This window comes from Schistocerca gregaria, chromosome 2 (genome assembly GCF_023897955.1).
Source record: "Schistocerca gregaria isolate iqSchGreg1 chromosome 2, iqSchGreg1.2, whole genome shotgun sequence".
Taxonomy (NCBI): domain Eukaryota; kingdom Metazoa; phylum Arthropoda; class Insecta; order Orthoptera; family Acrididae; genus Schistocerca; species Schistocerca gregaria.
The window spans coordinates 369,214,317-369,234,232 of NC_064921.1; the positions used below are offsets into that span (position 1 = coordinate 369,214,317).

At 43.6% G+C, this 19,916-nt stretch overlaps 1 protein-coding gene across 1 annotated transcript in view; it reads right to left on the reverse strand.

Annotated features, from left to right (window-relative positions):
• Positions 1-19,916, reverse strand: part of LOC126336157 (uncharacterized) — an 87,403-nt gene that overhangs the window by 52,494 nt on the left and 14,993 nt on the right. Inside the window, exon 2 of the mRNA XM_049999649.1 lies at positions 9,212-9,356. Coding sequence (XP_049855606.1) covers positions 9,212-9,356 — 145 coding nt within the window. The remainder of the gene's footprint in view (positions 1-9,211; positions 9,357-19,916) is intronic.

Genomic DNA, 19,916 nt, shown 5'->3' on the forward strand with positions numbered 1-19,916 from the left:
AACACTACAAACAGCAGCTGAACCAATGGTAAACAACATTCGTGGTCACAAATGAGTAACTAACTGTAGCAGTGATATAGTCCATAGTACATACACTCCTGGAAATGGAAAAAAGAACACATTGACACCGGTGTGTCAGACCAACCATACTTGCTCCGGACACTGCGAGAGGGCTGTACAAGCAATGATCACACGCACGGCACAGCGGACACACCAGGAACCGCGGTGTTGGCCGTCGAATGGCGCTAGCTGCGCAGCATTTGTGCACCGCCGCCGTCAGTGTCAGCCAGTTTGCCGTGGCATACGGAGCTCCATCGCAGTCTTTAACACTGGTAGCATGCCGCGACAGCGTGGACGTGAACCGTATGTGCAGTTGACGGACTTTGAGCGAGGGCGTATAGTGGGCATGCGGGAGGCTGGGTGGACGTACCGCCGAATTGCTCAACACGTGGGGCGTGAGGTCTCCACAGTACATCGATGTTGTCGCCAGTGGTTGGCGGAAGGTGCACGTGCCCGTCGACCTGGGACCGGACCGCAGCGACGCACGGATGCACGCCAAGACCGTAGGATCCTACGCAGTGCCGTAGGGGACAGCACCGCCACTTCCCAGCAAATTAGGGACACTGTTGCTCCTGGGGTATCGGCGAGGACCATTCGCAACCGTCTCCATGAAGCTGGGCTACGGTCCCGCACACCGTTAGGCCGTCTTCCGCTCACGCCCCAACATCGTGCAGCCCGTCTCCAGTGGTGTCGCAACAGGCGTGAATGGAGGGACGAATGGAGACGTGTCGTCTTCAGCGATGAGAGTCGCTTCTACCTTGGTGCCAATGATGGTCGTATGCGTGTTTGGCGCCGTGCAGGTGAGCGCCACAATCAGGACTGCATACGACCGAGGCACACACGGCCAACACCCGGCATCATGGTGTGGGGAGCGATCTCCTACACTGGCCGTACACCTCTGGTGATCGTCGAGGGGACACCGAATAGTGCACGGTACATCCAAACCGTCATCGAACCCATCGTTCTACCATTCCTAGACCGGCAAGGGAACTTGCTGTTCCAACAGGACAATGCAATTCCGCATGTATCCCGTGCCTCCCAACGTGCTCTAGAAGGTGTAAGTCAACTACCCTGGCCAGCAAGATCTCCGGATCTGTCCCCCATTGAGCATGTTTGGGACTGGATGAAGCGTCGTCTCACGCGGTCTGCACGTCCAGCACGAACGCTGGTCCAACTGAGGCGCCATGTGGAAATGGCATGGCAAGCCGTTCCACAGGACTACATCCAGCATCTCTACGATCGTCTCCATGGGAGAATAGCAGCCTGCATTGCTGCGAAAGGTGGATATACACTGTACTAGTGCCGACATTGTGCATGCTCTGTTGCCTGTGTCTATGTGCCTGTTGTTCTGTCAGTGTGATCATGTGGTGTATCTGACCCCAGGAATGTGTCAATAAAGTTTCCCCTTCCTGGGACAATGAATTCACGGTGTTCTTATTTCAATTTCCAGGAGGGTATTTCCTTGTTGAGTAATATACTGCGACACGAATTTATCTGCCATCGTGGTGTTGATTCAGCGCAAATAGTTGCAGACTTCTGCCTGCATTACTGGCCTCCTTTTGTCTTTTCCTACTGGGATTTTCCTGCAGGCCTGACAAGAAGAGGCCGAGGTAAATGTGTATATTTGTCGTGACGAAATATCCAACGTTCCTTTCTTCCATATTCACTGGTCTTTTGCATCGGTATCAACTAGGAGTAGGGAAGCTCTTGCGAGTGAATTAATAACAACAATAATGGTAACAACAAAAAAATAATAATGATTGAATTTTTTGATTACAGAAGAAGTTGACGATTAAAAATAAAAATATGCTGATTGCTCATTTGGCGCAATGCCAAGGCTTTCTTAACATTTTGTTACTGAATTCCGTTCTCACTGCAGAGAGAAAAGAAAAAAAGAACTGAAGCGATACGCATCGGTAGTCTAACGAAACTGAATTAGCTACTCCCCTTGCCTTTGCATGACTCCACAGAGAAATCGTGACACAGCTTATTTCAGCTCTCTGTCATTGCTCTTGTCGCACTTATTTTTTTGAAAACCTTTCGCAACATGGAATCAGAATCAGTCGAAATGTAATCATTTTCTTAATGTCGAAAATTTAAATTTCGACCGCAAGATGTTGCACTCAGAAGGCGTCCAGTATACTAAAAGACGACGTGCGTATACATACTGCAACAGCTGAAATTGAAAATTTCCTCCAGCAACTGCCACAGCCTATACTGTTGCCATTTTGCGCACGTAGTCTTGTCAGCGTGGCCATGTTGTACGTCCCATGTCGCGCTCGGTGCAGACATACACTATGCGGCAGCCGGGCACCGGTGGGGCTATATGTCAAAGGCTGAACATTCGCGATAGAAAAACACAACGATTTCAAACACCTTGTCTTAGAACGCGGATCCTGCACATCGATTTCGGCACCAGTGACTGTTGTAAACGTGTAGAAACCGATTACAAGATTACGGCAGCCTCTGACCCAACTCAAATGGATCAAATGGTTCTGAGCACCATGGGACTTAACACCTGAGGTCATCAGTCCCCTAGAACTTAGAACTACTTAAATCTAACTAACCTAAGGACATCACACACATCCATGCCCGAGGTAGGATTTGAAACTGCGACCTTAGCGGCAGCGCGGTTCCGGACTGAAGCGCCTAGAACCGCTCTGCCATCGCGGCCAGCGACCCAACTCAACCGTAATACCTGCTCACTGGAGAAACGACGTGCAAAGTATGTATAAAAATAAATGTGGATCAAGCTGAAACATCCGTACTTATTTGGCCTCAAAATAAAAGGTGTTCTTTGTACTGCAGAGGAGTGCTGAATCATACCTTCTGTATGTTCCATGAATTGGTACTAACAAACCTGTCGCTTTCTCGAAATTTATAACCCTGCTACGCTATCACGCTTATACCATGAATTAAATCGTCTCAAAAATACAGATCATGTCAGTAACCCTAAAACCAACAGTAATCCTTCCCAACTGCATCATTAGAGAACTACCCTGCAGTAGCATTCCTTCCTTTTCCTTGAACAATCATTGCCCAGACTGTGCCGAATGGCCAAGAGAGCTTTCCAGTCAGGGACCACGGGATAGCCACGGGATAGCCAGCCCATAACTTCAGGCCTCGGTCCATCACGTCTATCACACGGATAGGTTGGTTTCAGGTCCTAGAGTGCCCTTCTTTTAAGGAATACATGGTCGTCACAGACACGAAGGTAGAACTAGCTTTCATGAGAAAAGACAACAGACACCTCTTCCAATGAACTCTCACTTGACGTAACTGACGTTTCAAATGGTAATGGTCTGGAGTCAGTGGAATGTACTACATGGCGTCTGGCTCGGAGTTTTGTTGAAGTAATTTATTTGTAACAGTTTTTTGTGTCACTGTGGTGCCAAATACTGCTCATATTGCTGCTGAAGATGTAGTACGATGCGCCAGAGCCATAGGCAGAACACGATGGTCTTCCGTCTCGGTAGTGCCACGTGGTCTTACGAAGCTCGGTCTCCTTGCGAATGTACATTCCCATGACCACTGCTGATATCAGGCATATGCAGTGGTTACAATCCTACCAAGTCTTGGAGCAATATCGCAGAAGAAACATCCGACTTCTTGTAGTAGCTGTAATAGCTCTCGTGGCCATTCCACACAGCCTGAGCAATGATTGTTCAAGGAAAAGAAAAGGATGGTGTTGCAGGGTAGTTCTATAATGATGCAGTTGGGAAGGATTACTGTAGGTTTTAGGGTGGCTGACATGTTCTGTACTTGTGAAGAAATTTAATTCACGGTTTAAGTGGGATATCGTAGTAGGGTTATAAATTTAAAGAAATCGATAGGTTTGTTAGTACCAATTCATGGACCATTCAGAAGGGATAACTCAGCTCTACTCTGCAGCACAAACAACGCCTTTGATTTTGAGGCCAAATAAGTATGCATATTTCAGCTTGATCCACATTTATTTTTATACATATTTTGCACATCGTTTCTCCAGTGAACAGGTAGTACGGTTGAGTTGGGTCTGAAGATGCCATAAGCTATTAATCGGTTTTAAACGTTTACAGCACTCCAAGATCAGTTGTGGAAACAGATGGAAGTCAAAGATGCCGAACTCGATGGGTAGGATTGGCGTTCTAAGACAATGTACTTGAAATCGTTCTGTTTTTCCATTGCCAATGTTCAGACTTAGTGAGGTCTTTTTGACCATAAAGCCATTTTTGACTAATATCAACGCACCACGTCCAATTGCGAAGGCAACTAACGCTCACGACCGTTACAGCGTATATTTAAGCAAATCTGATTGTGCTACTAGCTCCACTTTTATGCGACTGGGGCGAAATTTTCATAGATATAATCGTCCCGATGTAGAAACACGTCAACCAACCTTCGTTTCTATCGTACAGTTCGTTGTCCCTCTTGGTGTTGCGATTTTTCCGTCAGTATGTACAGTCACGACGCGCTGCGACACAATTCTGAGTATTGGACACTACGGTCATGTTCAAACAAAAGATCGTATGCAACCCGCAGGCCCCATCTCCCTCCGGGCGAGACGTAGCCACTCGTACCACAACCCGGAACTGATAAAAATTTGTACCCCTCGGGGACGATTTACAGGGGGGGAAAGGCGTGACTTCTACGACGTTTATACAAACGCGGCTATTGAAACCCTTACATAGACTGATAACTCTGGATGGAGAAGACGGCCAAACCTTAGGTTTATTCGGAGCAGCAACTACACGCAATAGCACAGGAAATATCTTTCGAAGTTTATTGGCGTCTCAAAACGATACTGTTCTTTCCATGTACATCGTAGTGACTAGCCGTCTTGATAGATTCTACACACAAATATCGTGGAGTGTGCTATGTGGCCAGTCAAGCATTCAGATTACACCGCTCTTCATTAATCTGTAAAATAATTGCCTTATGATGTGTGAAGGAATTAAGGGATCTGACATACCAGCTGAACCCCTCCAGCATACACGGAAGCTGAGGTAGAGTAAGCCTGTTGTTCGGCTTCTGAAGCGCGACCGAAATTTCAGTCAGTCATATTTTTCTGCAGCAGACAAAGTAAGGTGAAATTGTGCAACGGCTTAAAAACCTATGCAGTCAAACCAGCTAGATGAAGTGACATGAAAGAGTTTTACTTTCTGGGGCAGTAGCAACGCTATTCTGGATTGATATGTTGCATCCAAAATATCGTGGCAGACTTAACGAACCAAAGCAAAGATTACGGATATAGTACGCTAAACGTCCGCCGGCCTCAAAGTTCGTGTGTGAGAGTTTGCTGGCCACATCCATTTTCCACACGATCCAAGTATCGTGACGGGCGAGTAAACACGGCCACAAAATACAGCAAGTATGTTAATGTAGAAGCTTCGCCTTAGGATTACGAAACCGCTTTGCACTCTAAAATGAAAGAAGTCATAAAAGTCGCGAAGATTGATCCATAGCTTGAAGCACTTCATAAATTCACGAGGATACCGACGGGACCATGATCGCGATATTCCAACAAAGGAACTGCACTCTATTTTAAAAAGGGCACGACGCCGCAAATCTCAGAACGCGCACGCTTAATGTTGTCACCCTTGGTTTTAATTTCACCGAAAGCTGTTTACCCTTCCCTATGTCACGAACCATCGTTTCGCTTCTGATTTCTTCACATTTTTAATGCAGCCAATTCGCATTGGCTTATCTGCAGTTTTATTTATTTCATTTCGTTGTGATTTATATTGCTGTATTTTTGGCATTCACTGAGTACTTTTCTGCTTCTTTCTTTCTTCAATCAGTTAGAGTATTTCTTCTGTTGTCCAAGTTTTCTTCGCAGTTATCCTCCTTATGGCTACGTTTGTCTGTCCATCATCAGTGACTGCCCTTTCAAAGATGTCCACTCTTCATCCTTATCACAACATCCACATCCTTAGAAAACTTCAAACGCTTTTTATCATTCGCCAGTACTGCTTTTCATCATTCGTCACTACTTTCGTATCCCGCTTCCTGCCACGTTGATTCATTTGTACCATTATGCTACACTTCAGCCTACTCCTCACCACCAGTAAATTGTGAACAGAGTCTATTACCTGTTCTTGGGTACCATTACAATGCACTATTCGTTTCAGGAATCTTTGTCTGATCATGATGTAATCCAACTGGCACCTACCAGCATCTCCTGGCTTTTTCCAGATATACTTCCTTTGCTTCTGATTCTCGAACATAGTAACTGCTAATACCACTTGAATATTATTTTAGAATTCAATGACCGTTTCACACACTAGCATTCCTACTAAAAGCCCATATTCCCCCGTAACCCTTTATTCTACTCCTTCCCCTATCCCGGCATTCCAATCCTTCACGACCATTAAATGTTCATCTCATTTTACGTATTGAATTACTCGTGCAATATCCTCGTATACTGCCCTTTCTCTTCATATTCTGCTTCCGACGTCGGCATGTTTATCTGAACTAATGTTGCTGGTTCTGATTTTAGTGTTGTACCTCATGAGAACACCCTGCCGCTGAACTTTTCACAGCCACTCACTCTCTGCACTACCTTCTTACTTACAACGAATCTTACTCCTGCATTCCATTTCCTGCTGCTGCTAATATTAGCCCATAGCTCTCTGATCAGAAATCCTGGTCTTCTTTCCATTTCTCTTCACTGACCCACACTATAAATAGGTTGAGCGTCACCCTTTTCAGATTTTCTAGCTTCCCTATCACTTTCAAATTCCGACTCGTACAAAGTTACCCTTTCATTGGATGTTCGGTGTTTTTCTCATGGTCGCCTCCCTCTCGGCGGTTCCTTCCAGGGAATCCAAATTTGGGGCCAATCAATAATCGTTGGGCAACGGAGAGGTCATCATGACACTTTTTTAATTACAGGCCACATGTGTTGTGAGTACACTATGTGTGTTTTTAATGCAGTGGCTTCCATTGTCTTGTGCACCCTCATGTCGTTAATCACTGCTGATGTTTCAGTCTCTTAAGAGCAGTTTCCCACCCCACGGGCAATGGAGTGCCCTGAAATCTGCCCGCTACTCCGCCTCCTTTGACAAGGCCGCTGTCACAATGAGGGTGACACCTAGTGCCGAAAGTTTGTGGCTGGCATTACTGACGATTTTTATTCGGAATTTAAGCGCTGGCTTGATTTTATCCTGCACCCAGTTCGTTATCTTTAGACCATTGGTCTAGGGCAGGACAGGAGTCATACAAGATTAAAAAAAGGAACTCAGTCCACAGAGTACTGGCCCTTGAGTCCCAGGCTAGTACACAGTTTTAATCTGCCGTAAAGTATCGAATGATCACACACTCCCCTGCGCAGAAAATCCATTCTGGAAACCATTCATTAAAATTTAAAGAGGACGGCCATACAGATATCCTTTTCAACGCTAACCATGAGTACTTCAACACAGTGTCAGATACCAGAGACGTATACTGATGCAGTACAACAAAGTCGAGGTCATGTAATCTTCACGAGACAATATTCACTCTCGTCCTAAAGTCATCATTATTAATATTGTTATTACCATTATTGTTATTTAATCTCGCGGGTTTTCTCGATGTGATTGATTAATAGCAAGCTTTCGGGTTTTCACCAGAGTTGTTGTTTCCATACTGTTTACATTATTTCGACGATCGACCCAAACGTCTTCTTCAGGTGCTGAGAGTTTTGCCCTTTTGTGTACTCGCTGCCTGGAGTCCAACGAGACTGTGAGCTATTACTGATCTCATGCCGCTATTTATAGCCGAGTTCGATTGCCAACGTCCTCGTATCCATTGATGATCTTTTGTTTCACTGCTACTCCGTGAAACATGGATTACCTTAAACGTTTCCCAACTCTCATGAGAATGATTTAATAAATTGAGTGTCACAGCCAAGTGTTATTTAAACTGGAACTTCCATCGATCTTTTCTGACATCTTCATTCCGATAGGCTCCACAATCACGCTGTCCCAGAAACTTGGCATCTGGGCCATGATACTGATCTCATCGTATTTCAGTTCATGAGTATATTGTCGGCTGCGCTTGGTTTATTTCCGTCGGTTGTGTTGCTGATGTTCCTTGCATCTCTCCTCGATTGTTCTTCATAGTGTGTCAAAATGCCACATTCACATGGAATGCGATCCACGACCGGCTTTCGGTCACTTTGATCCTCATTAACATGAGAAAGAATACCTTTTATCTTAGTTCAAGGGACACTATCAGAACAGTCGAGGAGAGATGGAAGGGACAGCAGTGACACACGTGACTAAGACAATCACGCTAATCAGTTGTTGCTTAACACTGCTTCGACTACAATAATGAAACGAAATACGATTACACCAGTTCAGTGCAGCAAAATCCTAGTTTCTGGGACAGAGTAGTTAAGAAATCTATCGAAATAAAGATATGAGACAACCTAATAAATAGGTAAGGAGTTTCCTGTTTAAATAAAGCTTGGGAACCAGAACTGAGTTGTTAAAATGTCGTCGACCGTCACACCCACTAGAGCTGGAAAACGCGAGGGAATTTGTTTTCACGAACTATCAGTACGTGCTCTGTAAAACAGAAGAACATCAAAATACATGGCGGGCGTCGGCAATCTAACTCGGCTATAAACAGAGGCTTGAGACTAATAATAGTTCATAATCTGGTTGGAATCCAGGCACCAAGTTCGAAACGTTTGGTAGAATATCAGAAAAAAACTGTGATACCTTTAGAACGTCGTACGTGCAGGCTTCTACTGAGCCACTTTATCCTTTGAAGCTGAAGCTTCTGCTTGACAGCTGATGCTTTCATATTGTACCCAGCAGGCTCCTGAAACTCAGAATCTCGATTTCTCGTAAGTGCTTAGAATCGATTGAACTACATCAGAATTATTTACATCTTACTACGCACATACAAAAGTGCGAAATATAAAAAAGGATGACCCTTGGAGTGTACAGTTTCTTGTTAATTGCACTCGACGTGCTGGGAAATACCCCATTTCGTCATCTGCTTTTTAGGTAACTTACAGTGCTTATGAACAGTTGAAACCAAGTTGGCGAATATTAAGTGACGTTAAAGGCGAATAGCGAATGACTACGGTAGGTTTGGACATGACGAGCTGGACGTCACTTATGCAGGTGAGCACAGCCTAGCGCCTCCGTGCCGTTCCGTGTTGCGGGCAGCGGCTACTCACCTGCAGTAGATGTCCAGCTGGTGTGGCGACGTGGGCAGCCCGCTGCCGCTGTCCTGCAGCATGCCGGGCAGCTTCTTCAGGCACTGGTCCAGCCGGTCGGTGCGGTTCTCGCAGCTGCCGGCGCTCGACGCCACCAAACACCCCCCTGTCAAAGATAAGCCCACATTAGGCACTATAATATCTGCTGTCATCAAGAGTGGCTGACGATATCATACGAAACAACAAAGCAAGTAAAGATTATGCGCCACATCCCCTATGCAGATTCTTCTAATGTCTGTAGCAATACAAGAAACCGGGAATTTGGATCTAAGACGGAATCTCTTACAGCTTCAAATGTACTTTCCATTTTCCTGGCTGAATCCCAGTCATGAAGTACAGTACTGTCCATTAAAATTTCTACGCCAAGGATAAATGCAGATGATAAACAGGTATTCACTGGACAAATATATTATACTAGAACTGACATGTGAGTAGGTTTTCACGCTATTTGGGCGCATACATCCTGAGAAATCAGTACCCAGAACAACCACCTCTGGCAGTAATAACGGCCTTGATACGCCTGGCCATTGAGTCAAGCAGAGCTTGGATGGCGTGTACAGGTACAGCTGCCCATGCAGCTTCAACACGATACCACAGTTCCCCAAGAGTAGTGACTGGCGTACTGTGACGATCCAGTTGCTCGACCACCATTGACCTGACGTTTTCAATTGGTGAGAGATCTGGAGAATGTACTGGCCAGGGCAGAAGTCGAACAATTTCTGAATCCAGAAAAGCCCGTACAGGATCTGAAACAAGCGGTCGTGCATTATCCTGCTGAAATGTAGAGTTTAGCAGGGATCGAATGAAGAATAGAGCCACGGGTCGTAACACATCTGAAATGTAACGTCCACTGTTCAAAGTTCCTTCATTACGAACAAGAAGTGACCGAGACGTGTAACCAACAGCACCCCATACCATTATGGCGGGTGATACGCCAGTATGGCGATGATGAATACACGCTTCCAATGTGCATTCACCGCCAAACACGGATGCGACCATCATGATACTATAAACAGAACCTGGATTCATCCGAAAAAATTACGTTCTGCCATTCGTGCACCCAGGTTCGTCGTTGAGTACACCATCGCAGGCGCTCCTGTCTGTGATGCATGGTCTTCGAGCTGATGGTCCATGCTGCTGCAAACATGGTCAAACTGTTCGTGCAGACAGTTGTTGTCCTGCAAACGTCCCCATCTGTTGACTCATGGATCGAGACGTGGCTGCACGATCCGATTCAGCCATGTGGAGAAGATGCCTGTCATCTCGACTGCTAGTAATACGAGGCGGTTGGGATCCACCACAGCATTCCGTATTACCCTCCTGAATCCACCGATTCCATATTCTGCGAACAGTCATTGGATCTCGACCAACGCGAGGAGCAATGTCGCGATACGGTAAACCGCAATCGCGATAGGCTACAATTCGACCTTTATCAAAGTCGGAAACGTGATGGTACGCATTTCTTACACGAGGCATCACAACAACGTTTCACCAGACAACGTCGGTCAACTGCTATTTGTGTATGAGAAATCTGTTGGAAACTTTCCTCATGTCAGCACGTTGTAGGTGTCGCCACCGGCGCCAACGTTGTGTGAATGATTTGAAAAGCTAATCATTTGCATATCACAGCATCGTCTTCCTGTCAGGTAAATTTCTCGTCTGTAGCAGGTCATCTTCATGGTGTAGCAATTTTAATGGCTAGTAGTGTATTTAAGCACGTCTCATTTTCATTTTGCATGCTGCTGACATTTCACTAGAACTACAAAACGTTAGTTACGCCATACGCATATTTGAGAGCCAATATTTCATTACTGTACTATTAGGCTGCTCAAAGAAGGTGTTACTTAGCTTAATAAAATCAAGTCTACGGCGAGCAGGATTTATTATCTTTTATATCGGACACTTCTGAATATACATTTGATTCATTCGTCAATATCAAACCAACGATTACGAAGGCATAACTGAGCCACAGGCAAACAATACACAGTCCAGAGCCTCAGAGCCTGTGTACATGTTGCAGAGTGAAACGTCCCCCAGGCTGTGGGAAAATCATGTCTCCGCAATATCCATTCTACCATTAGTGATAGTTCTGCAAGTTTTGCACGAGAGCTTCTGTGAAGTTTGGTAGGTAGGAGACGAGATACCGGTGGAATTTGTGAAAACTGGTCATCAGTCGTGCTTGGATACCTCAGACTGTAGACCTCTTGACCGCGATAGGCAAAGGCCCCGAGTCTCGGTCCGGCACACAGTTTTAATCTGCCAGGTAGTTTCATATCAGCGTACACTCCGCTGCAGAGTGGAAGTCTCATTCTGTAATTATGTACATAGATTTTTAACAATAAATACATTTGTTTTTCATTTCCTGTACCCGTGGTCTAGGGGTGGCGTCTTTGATTCATAATCAAAACGTCCTCGGTCGCGGGTTCTATCCCCGCCACTACCTAAATTTTGATAAATAATCAGCATTGGCCGCCGAAGACTTCCGTCATAAGAAGTCAGACTCATTCTGCCAACGGCCTTGTCAAAGAGGGCGGAGGAGCGGATAGAGATTCAGGGCACTCTCTTGTCCTAGGGGTGGGAAATTGCCCCTAAAGGCGGAAGAATCAGCAATGATCAACGAAATAAGGATGCAGAATGCAATGGAAACCACTGCATTAAAGACACGTAACGTGTATCCACAGGACATGTGGCCTGTACGTAAAGAAGTGTCATGATGATCTCTCCAATGGTAAAAGATTCCGGAATAGTCCCCCATTCGGATCCCCGGCAGGGGACTGGCAAGGGGGAGGTTACCATGAGAAAAAGATTGAATAATCAACGAAAGGATAATGTTCTACGAGTCGGGGCGTGGAATGTCAGAAGCTTGAACGTGGTAGGAAAACTAGAAAATCTGAAAAGGGAAATGCAGAGGGTCAATCTAGATATAGTAGGGGTCAGTGAAGTGAAGTGGAAGGAAGACAAGGACTTCTGGTCAGATGAGCATCGGGTAATATCAACAGCAGCAGAAAATGGTATAACAGGTGTAGGATTTGTTACGAATAGGAAGGTAGGGCAGAGGGTGTGTTACTGTGAACAGTTCAGTGACCGGGTTGTTCTAATCAGAATCGACAGCAGACCAACACCGACAACGATAGTTCAGGTATACATTCCGACGTCGCAAGCTGAAGATGAACACATAGAGAAAGTGTATGAGGATATTGAAAGGGTAATGCAGTATGTAAAGGGGGACGAAAATCTAATAGTCATGGGCGACTGGATTGCAGTTGTAGGGGAAGGAGTAGAAGGAAAGGTTACAGGAGAATATGGGCTTGGGACAAGGAATGAAAGAGGAAAAAGACTAATTGAGTTCTGTAACAAGTTTCAGCTAGTAATAGCGAATACCCTGTTCAAGAATCACCAGAGGAGGAGGTATACTTGGAAAAAGCCGGGAGATACGGGAAGATTTCAATTAGATTACGTCATGGTCAGACAGAGATTCCGAAATCAGATACTGGATTGTAAGGCGTACCCAGGAGCAGATATAGACTCAGATCACAATATAGTAGTGATGAAGAGTAGGCTGAAGTTCAAGACATTTGTCAGTAAGAATTAATACGCAAAGAAGTGGGATACGGAAGTTCTAAGGAATGACGAGATACGTTTGAAGTTCTCTAACACTATAGATACAGCAATAAGGAATAGCGCAGTAGGCAACACAGTTGATGAGGAATGGACGTCTCTAAAAAGGGCCATCACAGAAATTGGGAAGGAAAACGTAGGTACAAAGAAGGTTGCTGCGGAGAAACCATGGGTAACAGAAGAAATACTTCAGTTGATTGATGAAAGGAGGAAGCACAAACATGTTCCGGGAAAATCAGGAATACAGAAATACAAGTCGCTGAGGAATGAAACAAATAGGAAGTGCAGGGAAGCTAAGACGAAATGGCTGCAGGAAAAATGTGAAGACATCGAAAAAGATATGATTGTCGGAAGGACAGACTCAGCACACAGGAAAGTCAAAACAACCTTTGGTGACATTAAAAGCAACGGTGGTAACGTTAAGAGTGAAACGGGAATTCCACTGTTAAATGCAGAGGAGAGAGCAGATAGGTGGAAAGAATACGTTGAAAGCCTCTATGATGGTGAAGATTTGTCTGATGTGATAGAAGAAGAAACAGGAGTCGATTTAGAAGAGATAGGGGATCCAGTATTAGAATCGGAATTTAAAAGAGCTTTGGAGGACTTACGGTCAAATAAGGCAGAAGGGATAGATAACATTCCATCAGAATTTCTAAAATCATTAGGGGAAGTGGCAACAAAACGTCTATTCACGTTGGTGTGTAGAATATATGAGTCTGGCGACATACCATTTGACTTTCGGAAAAGGATCATCCACACAATTCCGAAGACGGCAAGAGCTGACAAGTGCGAGAATTATCGCACAATCAGCTTAACTGCTCGTACATCGAAGCTCCTTACAAAAATAATATACAGAAGAATGGAAAAGAAAATTGAGAATGCGCTAGGTGACGATCAGTTTGGCTTTAGGAAAAGTAAAGGCACGAGAGAGGCAATTCTGACGTTACGGCTAATAATGGAAGCAAGGCTCAAGAAAAATCAAGACACGTTCATATGATTCGTCGACCCGGAAAAAGCGTTCGACAATATAAAATGGTGCAAGCTGTTCGAGATACTGAAAAAAGTAGGGGTAAGCTATAGGGAGAGACGGGTCACATACAGTATGTACAACAACTAAGAGGGAATAATAAGAGTGGACGATCAAGAACGAAGTGCTCGCATTAAGAAGGGTGTAAGACTAGGCTGTAGCCTTTCGCCCCTACTCTTCAATCTGTACATCGAGGAAGCAATGATGGAAATAAAAGAAAGGTTCAGGAGTGGAATTAAAATACATGGTGAAAGGATATCAATGATACGATTCGCTGATGACATTGCTATCCTGAGTGAAAGTGAAGAAGAATTAAATGATCTACTGAACGGAGTGAACAGTCTAATGAGTACACAGTATGGTTTGAGAGTAAATCGGAGAAAGGCGAAGGTAATGAGAAGTAGTAGAAATGAGAACAGCGAGAAACTTAACATCAGGATTGATGGTCACGAAGTCAGTGAAGTTAAGGAATTCTGCTACCTAGGCAGTAAAATAACCAATGACGGACGGAGCAAGGAGGACATCAAAAGCAGACTCGCTATGGGAAAAAAGGCATTTCTGTCCAAGAAAAGTCTACTAAAATCAAATACCGGCCTTAATCTGAGGAAGAAATTTCTGAGGATGAAAGTCTGGAGTACAGCATTGTATGGTAGTGAAACATGGACTGTGGGAAAACCGGAACAGAAGAGAATCGAAGCATTTGAGAAATGGTGCATAGATGAATGTTGAAAATTAGTTGGACTGATAAGGTAAGGAATGAGGAGGTTATCCGCAGCATCGGAGAGGAAAGAAATATGTGGAAAACACTGATAAGGAGAAGAGACAGGATGATAGGACATCTGTTAAGACATGAGGGAATGACTTCCATGGTACTAAAGGGAGCTGTAGAGGGCAAAAACTGTAGAGGAAGACAGAAATTGGAATACGTCAAGCAAAAAATTGAGGGCGTAGGTTGCAAGTGCTAGTCTGAGATGAAGAGGTTAGCACAGGAAAGGAATTCGTGACGGTCCGCATCAAACCAGTCAGTAGACTGATGACAAAAAAAAAAAAAAAAAAGATAGAAGAGAGAGAGAGAGAGATTTATTGCAATAAATTGTTTTTAATTCTTCCTGCTAAACCTATTAAAGTCATAATATTTTATCAATTATCCTTTTTTCTACCATAAGCACAAATTTTGTCTGACTTACGTTACGTTATACATCACTTTTACCCATTTCAAAGGCTTTAAAACCGGTATAGAGTGATTTATCATATAACGTAAGCGGTAATAAATTTTGTTTCTATAGTAAACTAAATTTTATGTAAAATTTTTGAATTTATGTTACGCACACTATGAAGTACACTTGCGTCTTAAACATTATTAACTTTCGCAGTTACGAAAAATAACTTCAAACGAAAGTAGACACCAGCACCAGAACAAAAGAATACTGCTTACTAAAAATCCAACAACGTGTCATTGTGGTACCTTTTTCGACTATATATTGGGCTCCCCTTACTGTAGATAAAGTTCGATACTATTAACATAACTGTTGTCTGTTCCGTCCGGCATATCCGACAGAACAGGCAACAAACAAATATGACGCGGCATGTACTTCATTTTATGAAACAGAGGACCAGAGAGGAAAGGAAAGTGGTAGATTGGAATTCACGACTGCCATCCGCACAGGGCATTGCAGTATTGCAATGTCGGAAGCTGAGAATTTTTACCAGAGCAGGACTCGAACCCCGAGGGTCTACTTCTCTAGAACGGTTGCCATAATCGTCTCGAACAAACCAGTTCAAAAATAGATCAAACGGCTCTGAGCACTATGGCACTCAATTGTTGAGGTCATAAGTCCGCTTGAGCGATCGGGCACGCCTCTCGTCAGATCCAAGTTCTCAGCTTATCGCACGCTGCATTGTAGGGTCCTTCGTCCATTACACCTCCTACTCGCAAATTCTTGATTCCCTTAGGGATCCGAACGATATTTGTGCATCCGTAGTGAAACACATTTCCTGGGCGCGTCGCGTTCTATTATATTAATGTAACAAAGTCTGTCGGCAGAATAGACAACATTCACTTACATTAATAGTATCGATCTTTACCTACAGTCAGGAAACACCAATATTTAATAGAAAAAGGTATCAGTGTGACGCAATGCTTAATACGTAGTAGGGAGATTTCCCACCTACAGTTTTCCCTTTCTTCTCGTTTCTTGTGTTTCAGAAAAATGTTCGATAACTGATTATCATGATTCAAGAATATAAGAGTGATTGTTTGTATGCAACTAATACAGGGCGTGAAAGTGGTTAAATTCATTCGTAAGTACTGTTACATCAAATTCCAGGTTAAATTTTCTACTTCTTGGAATCAGCAGTTTGCCATAAAGTTAGCATACTTTTATGATTACAAGAAAGCTTGTAATTTCTTCACACATTTATGTACTCCAATAAATCTGAAATATGATGAATGTTATTTCATTTATGGTTGTAGTTTGTGTGTGATTTGGTTTGTGTATATATAGAAACATTTTGATGGTTTCATTTCTAATTTCGATTGTAGTAGCTGCTCAAGCTTAGCGCTTTCATTAGTGATACAATAGTGAATGGATTACGAGTAAATAAAATTTATGCATGTATTAATGCTGTAATCAACATCAAACAGGGTACCGTATCATGTAGGGATGAGTAAGGGAATCACGGTAATAGTCACCAATCGTTACGGCTACTCCATATGTTACGTGAACCCGAAATTCTCCAACAAAATTTCTGAGGCTGTTCATGGATATTTTCTGTTTTGGTATTAGGCACCCGTTTCTGTAGTAGGTCATACACAGTAATTGAATTCCGTTTGATTTATCATCCCCGTTTATTTCTGCACATAAAGAATCTGCACTACAGGGGCAACGTTGATTATGTGTACTGCGCGTCTTTGGAAACAAACTATTTCAATTCACTGCCAGTACTTGCTGGTCACACCTGTAGGGCCCACTTCACTCTTCACGTCCAAGCTTGCACCTAGTTCTTCGGTTTATTTTTTCGGCAGTGTTGAACGTCAACAGTGATGCAGAGCCATATGTTAGGTGTACTAGTGAGGAATTTGGCGACAAGTATCTCGTGTATGGATTCACTGAATGTGATGGAAGAGCGGCACGACGGAGATGTAATAAAACTGTACGTGTTACGTTAAGGATTGTTGCATTATTGTGTGTTTTGAGTTCTACGTTTTCATGATTGCTTATTACAAGCATTCCCACTGCTAAAACGTACTTTCACAGAAAGAACTATAGCACGGGTAACGAAAAGTGTTAATCACAGTTACAGTATATCTGTGTTACGAGCCACTGGAGACTATGTGACCTCTGTGCCAAAGTCCTAACAAAATATGCCTTAAAAACATTCAGAATCGGTCGGTGGAATTCCGGTTCACCCTGTGCATGATTCTAAAACTCTCAGGTGTACCTGAGCCTGGTGGTGGTGAAAACGTGTTCAGGGATCTTTCACGCGATACGATGCGTCGTAAGTTACTTACTTCCTTTTAAAAATATGAAAGAGAGGTATGGAAAAGTATCTGGCAATCCATGTAAGCTTGAGATATTTTCCAAGCGTATTTATTCAAACACATTTCAGAAGTTTAAAACACATCGTAGCACATGATTTCATTCAGCATTATCTTCGTCGGTGTAGGGTAAAAATGCAAAGCTCCTACGTACCTTTCCCCATATCTGGTGCTGGTTTCCTAATTACCGATCCTTTCCAGTTCGACAGGATGTTTATTTTACTTCTGGAGGAGATAGAGTTTCGACAATGTTAACAGAATTGTCACGTTGCGATCTTCCATTCTATGACACAGTTACAGCCAAACTATAACAATCTGCTAGTTACTAATTCATTGAAACAACTTCCAAAAGTTTATTATTTGTAGCGCTCCCTTGAATAATGATAGGTATCTTCGGCACATCACATGCAGGTGGCGTACAGAGATTGAATAATTACAGGAAAAGAGAAAGATTTCAAGAAACTGCGGTCAGGTGAAAATAACGTTACTTGTGAGCTTTTTAAACTGAAGAAATGAAACACATTTCAGCAAATTCCGACCTTTTTTGTGCACACAGTTTCATATTCGCACGGTGCTAAAGGAGCTCTGATTATAATCTTCGTTTTCGGAAAACAAAAGAAAGCTGTGCCGGAATTATAAAGGGGAGTTAAGATAGCTTCACACGAAGTAAAAATTATAACCGCAATTGTAACGGTAGACTGAGAAAAACTGACAAGTGCACAACTTTAATAAAATAGTATAGTTATTAAAGCCATGAAAGTATTGGAAAAAATTTAAAACCATCGTCCAGTACGCCTTAGACAAAAAGAGAGAGCTTGATCTCAGATTCAAGAGAAGTCGAAACCTGACATACTAAAGCTGAAAGCAGGAGGAAAGGAATAAGGAGAACTATGAAAGAAGCGTTCAATGATTTTGAAAGTAAAATTTAGTCAGTGAGTCTGAGTAACAACTCTAAGAGGTTTTTGTCTTACGTAAAATCAGTAAACGGTTCTAAATCGTCTGTCACTCACTGTGTCACCATACTGGCTTCGAAACGGAGGCTAACAGAGAGAAGACTAAAATGCTGGATTCTGTCTACCGAAAGTGTTTCACAGCGGAAGATCTTAATGTAGTCCTCTTTTCAACCAACGCACGAGCGACGACATTGTATATGCTTAGATGAAAAGTTACTACAACCACTTGGTAGCGGAAAGGCATCGCGACCAGATGATATGGCTATAAGATCCTACAAAGACGATGCGAAAGAACATCCTCTCCTTGTAGCCACATTTTACCGTAGATCGCTGGAAAAACGAAGGTTACGTAGCGACGGGAAGAAAGCGCAGGTAATTCCCGTTTTCAAGAAGGGCCGCAGGACAGTTACAAACAATTGTAGATCTGTATCGTTGAAGTCAAGCTCTTGCAGAGGTATGGTACAAGTCTAATGCTCCAGGATTATGATGGTTTTGGAGCAAGAAAATAGCCTCTCTAAAAATCAACATGAATTTCGCAAACAGAGATTTTGAAACTCAACTCGCTCTGATCCTCCATGACATTTGCAAGGTTGTAGAAAACGGAGCTCAGGCTGATGCCGTGTTCCTTGACTTCAGCAAGATATTTGAAACCGTTATGGACTGCCGTTAAGTGAAACAAATACAACCTCGACGAGAATCGGACCAGATCTGGACTGGATTCAAGACTTCCTTGCAAGGACAACTCATCACGTCGCTCTTAACGCAACAAAATCGACAGATGTAAAGGTACGTACCAGAGAACCCTCAGGGAAGCGTGATATCACCGTCAAAAAATGATTCAAATGGCTCTGAGCACTATGGGACTTAAAATCTACGGTCATCAGTCCCCTAGAACTTAGAACTACTTAAACCTAACTAACCTAAGGACATCACACAACACCCAGCCATCACGAGGCAGAGAAAATCCCTGACCCCGCCGGGAATCGAAGCCGGGAACCCGGGCGTGGGAAGCGAGAACGCTACCGCACGACCACGAGATGCGGGCGATAGGACCGTCACTGTTTACAATGTATATAATTGATCTAGTAGAAAGCGTCGGATGCTCTTTAAGACCGTTGACAGATGGAGGAAATGTAACTGATCCACAAAAGAAGCGGTCTATAATGCACTTGATCGACAGATGCTTAAGTATTGCTCATCCATCTGGGATCCTTATCATGCACGGCTGATAAAAAAGATGGAAAAGATCCAACGAAGAGCCGGAGCGTTTCGTGACGGGATCGTTTAGTAGACGGGAGACGCTACAACAGAGGAGTTGAACACAACGGACCGGTTTATCTGGTGCTATTTAAATTTCGAGAGAGCACTTCCCTGGATGTCATCAGTCTAGGATATTACTTCCTTCTACGTACGTCTCGCGTATTGACTATGACGAGAAAATTCAAGAAATAAGAGTCAATACAGCGGCTTACCGTAAATCGCGAGAGGAACGGGGTAGGGAGGATGAGCTAGTGTTACCAGAATATCTTC